Source organism: Varanus komodoensis, unplaced genomic scaffold (assembly GCF_004798865.1).
Source record: "Varanus komodoensis strain SLA01 unplaced genomic scaffold, ASM479886v1 scaffold27, whole genome shotgun sequence".
Classification (NCBI taxonomy): Eukaryota; Metazoa; Chordata; class Lepidosauria; order Squamata; family Varanidae; genus Varanus; species Varanus komodoensis.
Window position 1 is genome coordinate 12,674,614 of NW_025335701.1, and position 19,410 is coordinate 12,694,023.

The 19,410-nt window shown below is 47.0% G+C and overlaps 1 protein-coding gene across 4 annotated transcripts in view; it reads right to left on the reverse strand.

Moving 5' to 3' along the window:
• The window catches only part of TMTC1 (transmembrane O-mannosyltransferase targeting cadherins 1), a 182,237-nt gene that overhangs the window by 85,748 nt on the left and 77,079 nt on the right, over positions 1-19,410 (reverse strand). For all 4 annotated transcript variants that reach the window (XM_044434084.1, XM_044434083.1, XM_044434082.1 and 1 more), the window contains one exon: positions 9,890-10,079. In XM_044434084.1, the coding sequence (XP_044290019.1) occupies positions 9,890-10,079 (190 nt within the window). The remainder of the gene's footprint in view (positions 1-9,889; positions 10,080-19,410) is intronic.

Sequence of the window (19,410 nt, forward strand, 5' to 3'; positions counted from 1 at the left end):
TGAATAAAGGTAAAAAATGCATTGTTTTCAAAAAGCTGTAAGGAAAGACCATAGCCATAGTTCCAGGCAGCTCTCTGCATTTTTAGATTTCATTTTTAGCCATTACTTGTACAAATAATGGAAAGCATAAAGGCTGGATACTAGCCAATTGCTCTGTAAGTGGTAATTTATAATAAAAGAAAATTTCTATCTGTATGTCAGTATCGTAGCTCCTGAATAATGAAACTTAAACGCCTGAAGCTTGGCATACATACCAAGGAGGCCCTGGGGGGTGCACCTCAGGGTAATTTAGTTGTTAGCAGACACTAATTTAAGTGTCCCCGCGTTTGAAGTCTACTGCACCACATTCAGATACTCGGTGGCAGCTTTCCTTATCCAGCACATAGCTTTGCAGGCAATATAATTTGAGGGCAGGAAGGATCCGTTTCAGGCACAGGGTTGTATGGCTGCCCCCTCACAGGAGAACGGACTGGACAGACCCTTCTTTCCCAGTGTGATGGGACGCACCATAGATGGGTGTGGCAGAGGCCCTGGCTTCATTCAAATAGGGCAGATCGCATGTGTCCACACCAGCAAGGGCGGCACATCTTGGCATGACTGCTTCCCCCTATCCAACGAAGGGCTATTACTTACAACCCACATGACACTGGAAGTGAGGAAGATTGCTGCTTTGGGCCCACACTCTCATGGGCTGCTGGCTGGTCCTCAGAGGAGGCGGCGGATGAGGAAGAGGAGGCGCAGGGTGGGGCCTGGGAATGTGGGCCAACTTCGGATGCTGAGATGAGAGAAGCAGCAGAGATGCCTACCTCAAGACCAGACTCCCCGGTGGGCAGGCAGTCTCTGGGAATGGCCAGGATGCACGGTTGGTGGGAGGGGACTTGGCGCAGGGGAGTTTCTCGGGGACAGGTGAGGCAGGCATGGCTCTTGACCCCATGACGCCGTGTCAACAGAGGAGGGTGGCCAAATTAGAGGACAGCCATCTGAGTGGGATGGTATGAATTGGTATCCTGGAGCAACAGCAGGGGGTTGGACCCGATGGCCTTCTCGGCCCCTTCCAACTCTACTCTTCTATGATTCTACGATGGGCACACGGTGAGGAGGCGTGCTTGCTTTCAGAAGGCCCCTCCTGAAGGGATGGAGGTCAGGCATGCTCATCAGGAGAGTCCCTGGAGGCAATTGCTAGATTGGATTCAACAAACCGCTCTGTGCATGCTCAGAGATCAATTCTCTATGTTGTGCTTCTGGAAAATGCTTTGGTCAATAAAGGACTTTTGCAAGGAAGATCTGTGTCTTTTGAATATATGAAGGAAGAAACTCTAGTTCATGACAGGCACATTCACTTATCTAAAATAACAGTAAACACATTTGGATATTTTATTTAACCAACTTTTTATTTAGGAATTAATTTCAGCTGCACAGGCATCTCACCACAACTTTACTGCCTGCTCTCAACACGGCTTATAAAAGGTTCTTACAATAAAACCATAGTCATGTCTGTTACTAAAAACAAAACTCAGGGTATCCACACTGTTCTTTGGGCTGCATGTTCTACTCTCATACTTGAAGAACGCTTAGATATGCATCATCCAATCATCCTCAGATTAATTGTTCCATCCATGTTAGGTTTGCAAAGCAAACCTTTCTTCAGAGCACAGAGCAGGGGCTTCTCTTGGCAGGCACTGCCTCTGTGGAACAGCCTGCCTACAACCGCCTTCACCCCCATCCCCAGTTCCCATCCCCTGCCGCTTCCAGTACTCCTGTTCACATCCCACTTTTGTACACAGAGCCTGAGAGTTAGCAGCAAGACTGCGCGAAGACAGCCTGCTCTGTACTTCTCCTTCCTGAAACAATGCTTAACCTCACCACTCCTCCGTGTCTCGTGTACAGACCACTGTTTATACTTGGGAGCAGCTGAAATATTCATTTTGCATTCTCAAAGCACTTCAGCACGTGAACCAGTGCCCAAGGCCTCATTTCAAATCCACAGGAGCCAGAATGCTCTCAGTCAACACCTATGAATGTTTCAAAGATCGTAGCCTTGTTTACTTCAGTAACTCAGTGACTCTTCATTTTTCCCAGTGTTAGAATTGGTGAATAAAAGGGCAAATCAAGAGCCGGCTATGACTTAGAGCCTGCAGAAGTTTTAAGGGTAAAAAAATCATATGCAATTGTGGGGTGCACTGGCATTGGTGTCCATCTGTGTGAATGGGAGCAGACATGGAACAACGGGGCACAGGGCTGTGATAGAGAGATCCAAAGAATGGCTTAACACAGCCCTTTTCACCCCCAGGTATCCAGAGGTGGGGAACCTCAGGCCCAGAAGCCAAGTCTGGCGCTTCTGGAACCCCTATACTGCCCTCTGCGGTTCCTCAGGATGCCTTACAAACCCTTCCCCAGCGTGGCTCCCTTTCCCCCACCACTGATCATGTTGAGCTTTCCCAGCTTTTGTGCAGTCTTTTCCCCTTTCTGAAAGGTTGAAATACTTCTCCATATGTCTTACTTATGGGCAGATGTAGTTTCAAGCTACCTTCTGCTGTTAGTTTGTGATAAGTCTGGTCTGGTCCTGTTAGCCTTTGGCCAGCCCACCACTGAAATGCGGCCCCAGAGAGCTTTGCCAGAGTTTCCCACCTCCATTTTAATCCAATCCTCTGGGTGGGCAAGTCAGTCCTGAGTCACAACAAGATTCAAGCTGTGAAGCCTGAATCTAATTCACTATTTTCAACTCCTTGGAGAGTCACAACTCACAATTTTAAAAACTCAGTTCATCTTCTTAATATTTCCTGCACTCCTTTAAGTCAGTTAACAGGGCAGACATGTCATCCATCCAGACAGGGAGCGAGAGAAGCATCCTCTAGCCCATGGGTCCTCAAACAATGGCCCGTGGGACGGATCCGGCCCGCCATGGCCATCCATCCAGCCTGCACCACTGTCCGTGCACTTGCTGGGGTGGCTTGCTTGCTTGCTCGGAGACGGTTTTGGACTCGCTGGGAGATCTCCGAGTGAGCGAGCCACCGCCGTACGCGCCTGACGGCACCTCACCGGCCCGCGCCCCCAGGCACCCCCAGCTCACCGGCCCACAACGGTCACTGCAGCCTTTCCACTGGCCCCCTCTTGAAAAAGTCTGAGGACCACTGCTTTAGCCATTGAGGTTTTTTTAACTGCTCTTCCTTCCTGAAGCAAATGCTAATGCAATAGACACAGAAAACCTCATTGCTAAAACACCAAGAACATTAATAGTGACCTTAGCAGGGGAGTCAGGAAATCAAACAGGCCCTCAGGGAAACTGAGGCAGGATTTCTTCAAAATGGGTCTTTTATGAAAATGAAGGCAATTTCTGGAGAATAAAAGGCAAGAAGTCAATAAATAGCCCAACTTACTTTGTAATGCCTTTGGCTAAGGGGGCAAGAATTATCTGGGAAGACGGACGTGTACTTGGGAGGGTGGGGAAAGAACAGTGAGCTTTCAAAGTCTTTTCCATTTTAGCCTCTATAAGATTACAAAAAGAGCAGTTGCTATCCAAGAAATGTATACAGCAGTTGGTAGTAATACCACCAAACTATGAAAGGTCTGTTAGACATAAAACTAAAAAGGTAAACATGCTGTTGGAGCAACAACCCAACTGGTCACCTAGGGTGACTAAGAATCCCATGCAGGCGAGCTAATATAGAAATCTGAGCTAATCAGAGGAATCATTTCCTCTATGAGCAGCACACAGAAGCAGAGTAATGATCTGCCCTACCTCACCTGTATTTCCATAATGACCACAGAGTGCAAATGCAGGTTAATAAGACATTTTTCACAGTCTACAGGTTTGTAAGGCTCTCATATAGAGGTTTTTTTTAACCAGCTGCTAATTTATGTGTTTATGACATTTCTGGGTCACCTTTCAATACCAATGTTCACCTCCCACACAGATATAAGAACAACTTCATACAAACCAATTTGATTACAAAGGCGGCAAAAAAGCACTCATGAAGCTATTTCCCAAATGCCAGGCAACATAAAAATGCTTGTACATTGCTCCAAGACCAAACTAGACAAGAGCCATTTACGAGGCGTAGGTGGAATGATCACCACTGGATATAATACCTCTCTTGCCATGGGAAAGAATGTTTTCGTAGATCTTCTGTTCTGCCTTTGATGTAGGAAGAATTAATGAGCAGAAGTAGAGGTAAGGGTGCCATGTAAACCAGTGGTTTGAAATAACTACCTGAGGATAATTTCGAAGGGCAGGAAGCTTGAACGAAAAGGGCCTGTTATACAATACTGCACCTGCCAATCTGCATGGCCCCTTTAGGTTCCTGCTTCATTAGAGGTGCGATTAAACTGCAACTTGTCATCCTCTCATTGTTGAATGCCTAGTGTGGGAAGGGCTGTGTGGGAGGAGGCAGGTTTTCTAGTTCATGCATTACATACTGCAACTAGGAAATTGTGCCTATAAGAACAACGGCAAGTCTGCCTGGAGGAGAAATGTGGATTGTGAAGGTGTTGATGGTACATTTCACAAACATCAGCACAAAAACAGAGAGCTTGCTGGGCTGCCTTGTTCCAGCTCAGGGAGATTTGCCTCCAAGTAAGCATTTTTAACATGTAAAACTGTCTCCTGATTTGGAATGTATTCTTGGAGCACATTATGATAGGCTCAGAAGGGGCAGAAAAGGGGAGCTGTCATGAAAAACCCTTGGTAGCTTGTAATGGTTGACACTGTCAAAATGTACAGTGGATGCACTGGCTTCAAGGATTAGGGCTGGCCTTGAGGTCAGGTGTTGAGTTTGGAAAGTATCAGCCCATGTGCCCTTCCAGGGGCCAGCAATATTGCTCAGAAGTGGCAGAAAGAGCTGTCAGGTACAAGCCTTGGCATGGCAATCACTGAAAGGGTAGGCATGGACAGGCTTCGAGGAGCAGGGTTAACCTTCGGGTTGGGGTAGGGGCATGGAAAACGTCAGTATGTGTGCCAACCTGTGATGGAAACCTAACCCTAATTTTGCAATATACTCCCATTTTTTTCAGAAGCCTCCACAAAACTCAGCACTCCTGGGTTCTTTCTTGCCAGATCATTTTTCTCCTTCATCTCAGTGACTTCCAGTTCATTAGATGTGAACCAAGATAGTTTCCTCACCCTAATCAGTAGCAGAACCCTAACCCTAATTTCACAATATACTCCCACGCCTTTGGAATGTTTCACCAAACACAGCACTCCTGGGTTCTTTCTTGACAGATTGCTTTTTCTCCATCACCTAAGTGACTTCTGGGTTTCAGAAATATACAGGGAATTATAGTTTCCTAACTCTAACACTATCTAGTAGCTGAACCGTAACCCTAACATTCCCCATGCATTTGGAAACTTTCACCAAAGTCAGGGCTCCTGGTTTTTTCCCTGCCTGCTCTCATTTTCTCCCACAGCAAAGCACGATCCCTGGCCATTCTAGCCAAGCAGGAGAAAAGAAAGATGAAAGAGTGGCATTTCTATATCCCTTTTTGTTGAAGCCTTTCCCTCAGTATTTATGCCAATTCCAGAGCCGTATGTGTGTCAGGATTAGGGCTACAATCCTGTGGATCCAAACCCTTTCCCAGCATGTCCTGGGTTCACCCACCAATCCACTCGATTTCCCCCTTCTCTGCTGAAAGAGATGCAAAAGCCTGTCAAAGTTTCTACAGCAGCTGGATCTCCAACCCTGGATCACTGAACTTCTGCTGGTCCCCATAAGAAGAGATCCAGTCCATCCCATGTGCTGAGGGCCATTAAATAACTGCACAATTATCTTATTATTGTTTCATTATCATTGGTACATTTATCGTTTCCTCCTTGCAAAGAACCCAAGGCAGCTCCCATGGTTCTCCTCCTCTCCACTCTATTCTCCCCTCAGCACTCCAAGGAAGATTTGGCTGAAGGTCAGTGACTTGCTGAGAGTCACCCAGGGAGCTCCATGGCTGAGTGAGGACTTGAACCCAGATCTCCCAAGTACCAGTCCAACATTCAAACCACTAAACCGCACTGAGTCTTAACAAAACAAAATGCATGTATTACATTTCTATTACACGCTTCCTCCAAGAAGCTCAGGATAGTATGCATTAGTCTCGCTCCTCCTCCTCTGCCATTTTCCCCTGCAATAAGGCTGTGAGGCCAGTGTGGTGCAGTGCTTCAGAGCACAGGACTGGGACTCAGGCGGTCTGGGTTCTAGTCCTAGCTCAGTCATGGGGCCAAGTGGGTGAATTGGGGCCAAAACAACTGAAGGCAAACGAAGAAGGGGACGGCAGAGAATGAGGCGGCTAGATGGAGTCACTGAAGCAGTTGGCGTGAGCTTAAGTGGACTCTGGGGGTTGGTAGAGAACAAGAAGGCCTGGAGGAATGTTGTCCATGGGGTCGCGATGGGTTGGACACGACCTCGCAACTAACAACAACAAGAAGTGACTCTCGGTCCAGCCTACCTCACAGGTTTATTGTTGTGGGAATAAGACTGAGAGCAGCAGCAGGAGAATTATGTAAGCCAGTTTGAGTTCATTGTAAAAAAAAAAAAGAGCAGGATATAAATCTAACAAACATACCAATAAACTGAAGGTTGTGCAGTGCATTTCACTGCCAGGAAAGAATTTGAACTTGGAACAACCCAATCATAAACAAGCACTCTCACCTCTAAGCTATGCTGGCGCTTGCACTTTATTATTGTAGTGAAGAACAAGGGTGCTTCCCAATGAGACTTTCAGTGTACAAAGGCACTGCCTCATTCACAAAATGTTATGGAGAGTCCAGACATTGTTGTCTCCTATTTGTAGCCCTCCTGTATTTTTCCTTCCACATCTTCTGTCTTTTATCGTAGAGGAAGAAAAGACCAAACAGCTCCATAATTCCTTTTTTTATTATTAGTACAAGGAGCCCTTGATCTAGAAACACTCATGAGTCACTGACCATGTTCACTTTTTTATTTAAACTTTGGCTGCAATCCTAGGTATACTGAACTCGAGGCTAAATCTCATTCAACTCAATGGTGTTTATTTCTGGATTATCATGGGATTGTGCTACAAATTGTCAAATTAAGGAGTAGATGATGAACCAAGCAAAATTCCTTTAACCAGTGGAATGCTCCAATTTGGATATTTACCTATGGAACATTTGATAATATACAATTGCAAACATTTTACCTAATTAAATGTGAACATGAAACCCAAGAATAAAAAGTAATTCTTGGAATATCTCTTTGCTTCTTACAGACTGAAGAAAAATGTCATGTCCTCTGGCAGGAACTCTGACCCACATGCAGGCAATAAGGGGGCTTCTGGGAACAGGTTTAATTAGACTGACTGTGCTGGATACTCAGAAATGAAAGTTGCAGTGTCTTCCTTGTTACGAGAAAAGATACATCAGAAAGGGACCAAGGGAAAACCGAGGAGCAAGAGCACGGCTCATTTCCTGAAATACGCCAAGGGATAACACTGGGGAGCTGCTCACACATTCTAGGCTGCGTTTTCTCCAGTGAAATGGCACATGGCCCCATTCCAAGAGCAGTATGAACAAAACTGAAGTGAAAGACAGCCTCAAAGTCATCAGCCCATGCTCTTTCTAGGTTATAAATACAGAAATATGCTGCAAACCACCAAACTTCATAGCTTAAGGGTCTTTCTCAGCATTGTGCCTGCATTCCAATAATTCCATTATAAAATCACAATGGTCGTAAGTTAGACTCACTGAAAAATGGATTGATAACAAAAGAACCAATGCAGTGTGCATATGCTATAATTATATTCCCTGTGATATATCTTCTAACTTTATGCACAAATGTGTGCACACACACACACACACACACACAGAGAAAGAGAGAGAGAGAGTGTGAACGAGAGCAAGTGAGCAAGTCTGCACATCTTTGAAAACAGAGCAAAACAATAAGTTGGTTCATTCTAGAGACCCTTGATAGCAAGATTCAGCTAGAATAAATTGTTCCCTATTCCAAAAGGATTCCAATATCAAGCTATATTAACACTATAAAAACAATAGCTCCAAACAAAACAGGACATCGTCTCTCACATGCATCTCTCCTTCTATAAGCCATACACAGATGCAAACACACTGATTGGAAAGCTGAATGTAACTTTTATTAGACTTTCATTTTTGTTTGGGAAGGTTACATCTGTGCAAGGCCCACAAAATGAGAGCATCTGATTAAGAGAGATGAAACAATGTTTTCTTTTTAGTTTGGAGCTTCTGTGTTGTCTCTGATCCAGCAGCTGCTCAAAACTATTGCAGCCATCATTAGGCTTAGTAGGCATTCAGATCAAGAAATAAAATGTATTTTCTTCCATTTCCAGAATGGCCATCTGAGTATTTTCCTTTATGAGCAAAAAGCAACGCTAAGAAAAAGCAACTCTTTTACTCTCAGAGCAGAACTCTGCAATATTTCTAACCGCTAGCTGTATTATCTTGCCTATTCTGAACCTCTAGGCTGTTACAAAGATTCACAATTAGATTCACATACAGTTCATCTTTTTCAAAGTTGCATCTCCAAAAGCAGACTCCGAGTGTGCTTGCGAAAAGTAGCTAGCGTAGTCAAAATTGTCAGCTTTATACAAATACCACAAGCTCCTTTAGAGATATGTAACTCTTGCAATGGGTTCTGGCTTTGAAGTTTTGTGTACTGAAGTTGGCTCCAGCTGAGATTTGTAAGCAAACTGATGGGCACATGCCAACTTAACAGTGACTAAGACTGAAGAGAACAAGGTAGTTAAGGAACAGGTGGAATCACAAAAAATCTACGTCTTCCCAACATGAGAGGGCAGCAACCCTTGGGGTCATGTGTACCTCAGCTCACCTGTCTCACCGCTTTCCTACAACCCATCTTCCCAAAGCTCTCTAACTTTTCCCTTCTTTCAGTCTAGGTACAGGGAGATGCCAGGACCAACAAGAATTTTGTATTTTTCCAGTTTATACATTATACATGGAAAGTATAGTAGGGTAAGGAGTGCAGAAGCAGAACATAAAAAGACGCATGTGAAGCCTTACAGAAAACAGTCATGGAGTTGTATGCATGCAACTGGGGACCACATCAACTTATATTTTCTTATGGGGGAAGAAACTCTAGATATATACACAAGCTTTACTGCCTGCAAAAACTGCCCTTTTATTTCAACACAAGAAGCCAAAGCTGCATTCCTGCATACAAATCTCTAGATCTTCTATTGAAGTGAATGAGATGGCCCACATCCCATACACTCACAGAAGTACACCCTGGCCTCTAGATCAGGGTGACTACCTTCTTCCACCTAAAAATAACTTTTCTGCCTCACAGCAGCCTAGATTTTTTTCCTCTGACAAAGAGGAATGCAACACTGAATCCCTGTTAATCAGGGTAAACAAATCAGCAGCAAGAGACATGAAAATACAACGAAGCAAAGATTGCTCCACAAGCAAAGTTTTTTGTGTAAGAGGCTCCCTGGGTGGCCACAGCCAATTTTCACAGTTTCTGGGGTGGGATTGTGGGGGACGAAGGGCTCTGATGGAACACTGAAAATCACTAGAACTGCTTTGTACAAACAGCTTATACTTGGAATGGTCCCCATCTGGTTGTGTTTTCATTTCCAAACCACCAACTATGTCCGAAACGGGAGGGAGGGAGGGGGGAAGATGAGGGCTTGACTCCTCCTGCTCTGGTCCATTCACAGGAAGAAAGGGACTTCTGGCTGTAACTCCATTCAAATCAACATGAAATAGCTGGGATCCAGCCTCACTTGCTGCTCAAATAAGATTTCTCTCTGAGATGGGGTTGCTGCAAGGGAGGAGCTATGTACCTCTCTCTGCTCTCTGCAGAAGCACTTCCTCCATCACTGCAAAACAGAATCCTTAGTGCATCATAATTCGTACACCAGCACACACTTTTGAACGTGGAAAAAGCTTGCTCACCTTGAAGGCCACTATGCAATGCAGACCAAGCAGCAGCATCACCCCTGCCAAGAGAAACGTGGCAAAGTTCCTCACATCCCAGATGGAGTCAACCAAAGGGATGCTCCCAACCTGCCAGTCATAGCACAGAGTAACTGGAGCCAGCAAAAGCCAGGCATTGAAGGCCAGGAGGTAGGAATAGGTGAGAAACCTGCAAAAGGAAAGGTGAAGTTCAACAGCTAGTACCTTGCTTGATGCATGGCAAGCCTCGGTTTTTCAATGTGTTCTGAACTACCACAAGTAGATTGAAAGGACACTGATGCATCTGGTGCCAAGTCCAATTTGTGAGACCATAACATTATATTTAAGGAAGGCAAAAATTTAGACCCCTGCATGAATTCCCATAGTTGTCCACATAGTCTCCTCTTGCATTATGTATTATTTCCTACTGCCCTGCACAAGGATGCGTGGGAGTCTTGTTTTTTAAAATATGAACTTACCAAAATTTCTAACATATCTTCATCAACCAAAAGGGGAAAAAAAACCTTGTGATTTAAACACTCAAATGTGGGGAAAGCAAAACTGGCAAGATTTGCTTGTGGCACATGGAGGATTTAAGTGCTTATCTCTTAAAAGTACAGTATGAATTCCTGCATAAACACTGCTAAAAACACAGTTCTAAAGTTTCAAATACATAAGATACCCAAAAAACATAATTAGAACAAATATGTACAAATGAGTGTGTATTCAGCTGCTACCTGAAGGAAAACCGTGTTGAAGAGAGCTGCACCTCTAGTGGAAAGGAGCTCCAGAGAGAAGGTTCTGTTGTGTGGGGGAGCCTCACTGGGCACCTGCCCCACTGCTGAATCTAATAGTGCCGCTGGTGAGCAACATTTGCTAACAGGAAGGGGAACCAAAGTAGAGAGAAGCAAAGCCAGAGACCACCCACAGTGCAGCAAGATGAGACCACCAGCTCTCAGGAGACCCACAGAGGGCCATGGCCGGGTAGCAGTTAGAGCAATCATCACAGCCTAGCGTCTTCTAGACAGGGAGTATAGCTGACTGGGGATGATGGGAACTACAGCTCAATACACAGTGGTACCTCAGCTCACAAACTTAATCTGTTCCAGGACTCTACTTGTGACCCAAATTGGTCGTGAGCCAAGTCAAATTCCCCCATAAGGTTCAATGTAAATAAGGTTAATCCGTTCTGTACATATTTTTTTAATCACAAAAATTTGAAACAAAGTAAGAAAACACAGTACAGTAGAGAACACTAACCTGGAGGGGGGGCGGGTATAGTTTGAAGGGAGAGCCCTAACCATAATCATGCAATTGCAATCGTGCTGTGGGGGGGGGGGCGGGAATGGCCATGATCACACTCATGCAGCGAAGACGGGCACGATCGCGGGCATGCTCGCGGGGGGGGGATGGGTGCGACAGGGTCGCGCTCGTGCAGGGAAGACGGGTGCAATCGCGGCCACCTCCCCCACCCCCGACCATGACCATGCTCGCACCCGTCTTCCCTGCATGAGCGCAACTGCGATCGCGGCCATACCCCCTCTCCCCCAGAGCATGATTGTGCAGGGAAGACGGGCACAATCATGTTCGTGCGGCAACACAGCCGCAATCGTGGTTGTCACCCAATGTGGAGTTCACGACCTGAGTCAAAATTTGGTCTCAGTTTGGTCATGAACTGAGGCGTATGTGAGCCAAGATACCACTGTATCTGAAGGGCACTAGACTGGGGAAGGCTGGAATCCAATACTGGACCAGCAGCAAGGAAGATCTGGAAGCCAGCCCCTGCGCGCTTGCAGCCATTTCTCAGCCTCACCTTCCACACAGGATGCTGCAAGGGGGAAGTTATGCTGAGTTTCTTGGAGGAAAGGCAGAATATAAACAGAAGAACAAAGTGTTTGACAACCCAGGCAGATATACAGAAATGTCAAGTCATATGATAAAAACACAACAAATGCAAGCTGCCAACAGACTGCTTTCCTGGGGACTGGTGTATCCGAAAGCTCCATTCTTGCTGAAAGCCAAGATCAACGGGTTAAATCCTAGCCTGAAACCCAGCCACTGGGGGTCAGAAATAACAGCACGGGAAACCTGAACCAAGTGAAGGCTCCCCATGAGATTCAAGCCTGCGATGTGAGAGAGGCCCTCAGCAAGGGCCCATGTGGGAAGCGGACAGCATAGCTGCTGGTCCTGTGACCCCCTCCTGTGAACCATATTCTCAGGTGGGAGAAAGAGTATGTGCTGAACCACCACTCTCCCCATCATGTGTGAACATCTATGAGGATCGCCGATATACCAATTTGTTCAGCTCTTTACACAGCTTAGAGATTTGACAGATATGATACATCACAGCAAACAAAAGAAACACCAACTAAATGGCTTGAAATTGTTCTGCTCTGCCTCGGCACCTCTTAGGCTCCTTCCCAACATGCTGCCGATGGCCGTGCATTGTTGTTGTTTTTTTTGCAAACCGTAAAACGTTCATCACAAGCTGAACTTGGTTGGTTGGCCGAAGTCTCGGTTCATCACAACAGAAAATTGCTTGGCCATTTTTGCTTGTTGTCAAATACAGAAAGCTCTCATTAAATTTGCACAGTTAGAAAGCATTCGCCAAACACTGGGGCAGGACCAATGAGAGCAAGTATTGATTCGCTGCAACCCTCTTTCAAAAGGCACAGATTCCATCTGTGACAGCTTTAAAAAGACAAACAATTTGGGTAGCTTTCTCATTTTAATAGCCTTGAATAATGGCTTGTCATTTCTCCAAAAAGCTAAACGTGGCTATGACAGCAGGCACTGAACTCAGGGCCAAAGAATTAATTGTAGTTTTTATTTTGCTTTTTAAACTAATCAGCAGTATTATATGATGCCTTTCATGAACAACTCTCAAGATGCTTGGCAAAAGGTACCAAGGTCTTGGATCACCTCTAATGCTATTAAGATTCCTTCTGAAAAAGCAGTAAGCTGTGGCTATTTCTGTGAAGTATCAATTCAATTTCCGCTCTTGGATGCACATCTTAACGTTATGGGGAGATCTGAGAGTGTCTCAGAGGGTGAGAGCAACCTGGCCAGGAAGCCAGACTGACCTCTCGGGAGGGGCTCCAAAGGCAGAATGGTCAAAGCTGAGGCACCAGATTAAGATGCCTCCACCCTCTTCAGGTGCAGTGGTCAAACCAGCAAGAGAGAATGGATCGCTCTAAAGGTAAGGGGGACAGAGACACTTCTGTACAGCAGCTACTGGGCAGCCGCAGGCATTGAGGGTGATACTGGCAGATGAGATTTCACAAGCAACAGCAGCCATGCTCAAGCTAGCACTCTATAGCTGGCCTTGTAAACCTGTAATGAAACAATCCACAATCAAAAAGGGGATTGTGCCAGAAGATGAGACACCCCCCACCCCCAGGTTAGAAAGCACTCAGCCAGTTATTAGGGAATCATAGGATAGTAGCGTTGGAAGGGGCCACGAAGGCCACCTAGTCGAACCCCCTGCTGTTGCAGGACACCAATGCACACCATCCTACTCGGATGGCTGTCCAGACTATTTTTGAAAGTCTCCAGTGTGGAAGAGCTCACCACCTCTCTAGGCAGCTGGTCCCACTGCCATATTGCTCTGACAGTAAGGAAGCTTTTCCTGATGTCCAGCCTGACTTGATTATTCCATGTCCTCCAGTCTGGCATCAGCAAGAAGATATCTTGACCTTCCTCTTTGTGACAGCCCTTAAGGTACTTATAGAGGGATATCATGTCCCCCCTCAGTCTTTTCTTCTCAAGGCTGAACACGCCCAGTTCTCTCAGTCTCTCCTCACAGGGCAGTGTTTCCAAACCCTGGACCATTTTTGTTGCCCTCCGCTGGACCCTTTCTAATTTTTCTGCATCTTTCTTAAATTTGGTGCCCAGAACTGGACACAGTATTCCAGGTGAGGTCTGAATAGGGAGGAGTATAGAGGAACTACTACTTCTCGTGATTTGGAAGTAATACTTCTGTTAATGCATCCCAAAATAGCATGTGCCCTTTTGGCGGCTGCACCACATTGTTGGCTCATGTTTAGCCTGTTGTCCACAATTACTCCAAGATCTTTTTCTTTTTCAGTTCTGTTGAGCCACACGGTCCCCCTCTTGTAGCAATGCAATTGGTTTCTTTTTCCTAGGTGGAGGTCTTGGCACGTGCCCTTACTGAATCTCATTCTGTTGCTTCCAGCCCAGTGTCCAAGTTTATCAAGATCACCCTGTGTCTTCATTCTGTCTTCTAGGGTGTTTGCTATTCCACCCAGTTTTGAAATAGCAAAATACTCTGCAAATTTGATTATCTTTCCTCATACTTCCTCAAGAGAAGACAAGCACAAAAAGTGCTGTCACTAATGACACAACTAGATCAAAGCTGAAAGGAAGTCCAGTGGCCGAGATACACAGAGTCTGATGCTGCACAACACATGAGAAGTACGAATCAAGGCAAACTAGAAAGCATAAAGCAAGAAATGGAACAGTTGAACATTGCAGTATTTGGCATTTGTGAACTAAGGTGGAATGGCATGGGACCTGCCAGTCAGACAAATACAGAGTGCTTCAATAAACTCAGAAAAAACAGAGTGGCTCTAACAGTGTGGAAAGATACATCACAGGCAGGAAGAGCATATAATGTAAAGTCCAACTGAGTAATATCAATCAGAATTCTTAGAAAACCTGTCTTTGAGGTCTATGCTCCAACAACAGAAGCTGTAGACAAAACTGAAAACTTTTTTGCAGGAATCAAAGAAGAAATGGTTAAACAGCAAAAACAAAACAAAACAAAACATGCTGATAATCATAAGCAATGACTTGATGGCACATGACAGCATCAATTCAATTGCACCTTTTTGCATCCAAAGTCCTTTGCTATTAACATGCAAATCCCATGGCAACTAGATAGAAACACAGAAACTGAGCAAGTCAGAAGGGGCCTCCTGGGCCATCTAGTCTGACCTCTGGCTCCAGCCAGCTCCGCTCACGACTTGCCTACCATGCTGCCTAGATGACCCCAGCAAAGGTCAGAGTCCTGGCCCTGACATCAGAAACACATTCCAAGGACAGAGCCAGACCATGACCTTGGAGGGCCTTCCTTCTGCTTCCACAGTCAGTACAGTTCCTTTTGCACCTGCCATGGCTCCACAGTCAGAAGGCCAACCTCAGATATGGCATGTGGGGGTGGAGGCACAGGGATGGGAGCAGCAAGGCCCACACATTGACCCTATAAATGCTTTAGATTTAGCTCCTGCACTCTCTCCATCTGCAATAGGATGCCTCTAATCCTCCAAGCTCAGAGTAACAAAAAGCCACTGACTCATGCAAGCCACCTTCTAAAAACCCACTGAGGGTGGGAAGGCAGTAGAGGAGCTAGTGGCTTATCCAAGGTCATGCAGTGGAACAGAGGAAGCTGCCTGAAACCAGGCCCAGGCTACGTGCCCATGTAACCCAATAGGGTATACTCTGACTGGCAGGTGACATCCAGATTCTCAGGCAGAGGGATTCCCATTCTATATCATCTCATTTTGCTCAGGACTAGAAAACTTGAAGACCAAAATATCTGGAGGGCTAGAAGTCCCACTATGCCTTACTATTAGTTATTTAAGCGAGGGCTGATGGAAGCTGCAGGCCAAACATCTGGAAGGACACAAGTTGTCCACCTTTGACTTCACTCATCCTTCTCCATCTTCGAGACCAATGGTAACAATGGGGGTTGGCTTACAAGTGTACTTACACACCAGGAGTACACCAGGTTGGACAAGGTTGACTTGTAGTCAAATGTAAACTTAATAGGGGAGGCCAAGGATTGAAGCTGGGACCTTGTGCACGTAAAGCATGCATTCCACCACTGAGCTGTGGCCCTCCCAATGAACGATATGCTTAAGAATTGGTTCGTTGCATTCCACATTCCACAAAATTGTTTCCACATGTCACAAAATTAATCCAAACCAGCTTCTTTCCTACTTCTTTGGAGCCAGTGTAGGAATGTCACAAAAACATTTCAGCACCCTCTGCTACTTGGCAGGTAGAACCCACCACTTCATCTGAGCAGGAACACTCCTTTAAGTTCAGTGTCTATGTGAGAAGTGTAGAATTAAAAGAACACTAAGTGAGCTGTTCTTGCTGGCTGCCACTCAATTGTAGAATTCTCTTGCTCTCCAAAGCCTTGCCAAAATCTGTGTCTAGGACCCAGCTTCACACATAAGTGCTAATTATGGGCCACTTGGCGTTAACTGTGACCATGTGGCAGCAGGCATGTATACTGCTTCCTTTATGCTCACTGCTTAACTTTCCAGAACAACCAGGAACACCAAACAATAACTCTGCATTATTCAGTATGAATGAAAAGGGGGCTCCAAGATTGCTCCAAAAAGTGGAAGCCGGGGAGAAGGGTCTCACAAAGAACCCATGGTTTATTAATCATGGGTTGTTTTATTGTGCAATCTGGGTCTGTGTGTTCTTTTCAGAGTAGCATTCTAATTCAAATTGGCTTTAATAGCCAGAGATAGCTTGATTATGGTTTAATTCCTATACTCAAGATTATGGTTTAATTCCCATACAATACAGGAGGAGCTTTAAGTAAAATTGAATTCATGAAGAACCTTTTAATCTTGGCCAGGCTTACCCTCCTGAAGGGCCATTAGCCATGCTGGCTGGGAATTCTGGAAATAATTATGGAAATTGTAGTCCAAGACATCTGCAAGGTTGCAGGCTGGGGTATGTCAATCTCGGATCATTAAAAACAAAGGTGAAGTTGATTGACATTATTTATTCACAGACAGTAATAACAGATACTAATAGTTACAAACCTGAACCTATACAGATTTATCCAAAAGCAAGTCCCAGCAAATTCAAGGGGTTTTAGTTCCATATAAGCAGTTACAGGATTGTAATCCAAGTCTTCAGTGGTATCTTCAGGGATTGGAGCTCCCTCCCCCTCCCTCCCCGGAACACCTGCTGCGCCGCTGCCACCGCCGGACCTGAGGCGCACCGCCGAGCCGGGGGGCAGCTGATGCCGCTCCCGCGGCCACCGCTGGGCCGCCTCGGGGACGGAGAACGCCAGGGCTGCCGTCGACGGTGCAAAGGAGGGCGCCGCCATCTCGCCACCATGCGGGTTTCCGCGCCCCTCTCTGCTCCCCCCCCCCGACTGGCGTCGGTGAGAGCAACGCCGGATTGGGGCGGGGCGCATGGGTGGGCACTGGCTTAACCCGCCGGACGCGGCCTGGGGCGGCCTCTGGCCCGTCACCACCATTTGTGGCCGTTCGTGGCTGTGCGGGGCTGGGTTGGCGGGGGCCTAGGTTGGTGGGTGGAATTTTGTGTCGCGGGGGAGAGATGGGGTGTTTTTTACTGTTTTAAAGTTTTATTGTATTTTAATTTGTTTTTATGAAGTCGTCCCTGGCCATGTCGATGGTTGAGTTTCCTGGGGAGCGCGTGGGCGCCACCACTGGGGTGGTCACGGGCAATGGACATTACAGCAGTGGGGGCTTAATGTGTCTGCGTAGAAGAAGGAGGGACAGATGGCTGACACCCGTCCCTCATTCTGGTTCTGCCCCCAGCCAGAGGGTTCCAGGTATTCTTGTCAACCGCCTCTCGGGCCTGACGGTGCTGCTGCTCAATGCCAGGTCAGTCCACAATAAATCTTCCCTCATCCATGACTTGATTGTGGATGAGGGGGCCGACCTGGCTTGCATAACGGAGACCTGGGCGGGAGAGGGGCGGGGATGTCGCCCTCTCTCAAATGTGCCCACCTGGGTATCTGGTTCAGCACCATCCACGCCTGGAGGGGAGGGGAGGGGGGGTCGCTTTGGTTTACCGAGCCTCCATCTCCCTCACGGGACTTCCAGTCCCTTCGAGACCAAGGCTGGAGTGCCTCTACTTGGTGTTGGGTGATCGAGACAGACTGGGGATTCTGTTGGTGTACCGTGCACCCTTCTGCCCAACAGTCTCCCTGACTGAGCTGACAGAGATCGTCTCGGACCTGGTGTTGAGGACCCCCAGGATGTTGGTCCTGGGGGACTTCAATCTCCCTGCCGAGACTGGTCTGGCTGGGGTGACTCAGGACTTCATGATGGCCATGGGGCTGTCTCAACATGTCACAGGCCCGACCCATGAACGTGGACACACTCTGGACCTGGTTTTCTCAACGGGGCAGGAAGAGGGTGGTCTGAGGGTGAGGAATTTATGTCTGACACCCCTGTCATGGTCAGATCACTTCCTCGTGAGGTTTGTGCTCGGGAGCGGCCTCTCCCTCTGTAAGGGTGTGGACCCGATTGTGTGGGTCCGCCCCTGGAGCCGGATGGATCCGGACGGATTCCTGAAGGCCCTGGGGGAGTTTCCGGCTGACAAGACTGGTGCTCCTGTCGAGACTCTGGTCAAATTATGGAATGGGGAGATAACTAGGGCTGTTGACACGATCGCTCCTAAGCGTCCTCTCCCGCCGGGCAGAGCCCCTCTTCCCCTTGGTATACATCTGAATTTTGGGCAATGAAGCAGGCTGGGAGACGGCTAGAGCGTAGGTGGAGATCACGGGATGAATCTGACTGAACACACTTAAAAGCCCATTATCGGGCCTATGCTGTGGCGGTGACGGCGGCGAAAAAGAAATTCTTCTCCGTTTCCATTGCCTCCTCAAAATGCCGTCCGGCGGAGCTTTTTCGAGTGGTACAAGGCCTGGTCCGCCCTGGCCCTAAGAAAGATCTGGTTCCACCCTCGAAGGCCCACTGTGACGACTTTGCCAAGCATTTCAGGGAGAAAATCGCTCAGATTCGTCACGAGGTAGACTCTACTAGTGATTCAGAGGCTTCTGGGGAGATACCAATGTCGCCGTCTGGTCCAAAATTAATGGATGAATTTCAGTTATTGCGGCCTGATGATGTGGACAAGGAGCTTGGACGAGTATATCCCACCACTTGCCTATTGGACCCTTGCCCATCTTGGTTAATAAACAACGCCAAGCATGGGATTGGGATCTGGATCTTGGAAGTGGTTAATGCTTCTCTGAGGGAGGGTCGGGTACCTGCCCCTTTAAAGGAGGCAGTAGTCCGACCTGTCCTGAAGAAAGCGTCAATGAATCCAGAGATGGCCACTAATTATAGACCAGTGGCCAACATCCTGTTTCTGGGCAAGGTGTTGGAGCGGGTGGTGGCGGGACAACTCCAAGCACTCTTGGATGAAACTGATTATCTGGACCCATTTCAGTCCGGCTTCAGACCCGGGTACGGTACTGAATCTGCCTTGATCACCCTGTACAATGACCTGCGCAGGGAGAAGGACAGGGGGACTGCGTCCCTGTTGGTTCTTCCGGACCTCTCAGCGGCTTTCGATACCATCGACCATGGTATCCTTCTGGATAGGATAGTGGGATTGGGGGTCGGAGGCACTGCTTTGCAGTGGTTCCGCTCCTATCTCAATGGCCGATTCCAGAAGGTGGTGCTGGGGGACTATGGCTCTGCACCATGGCAGCTATGCCATGGAGTACCGCAGGGATCCATTTTGTCCCCTTTGCTGTTTAACATCTACATGAA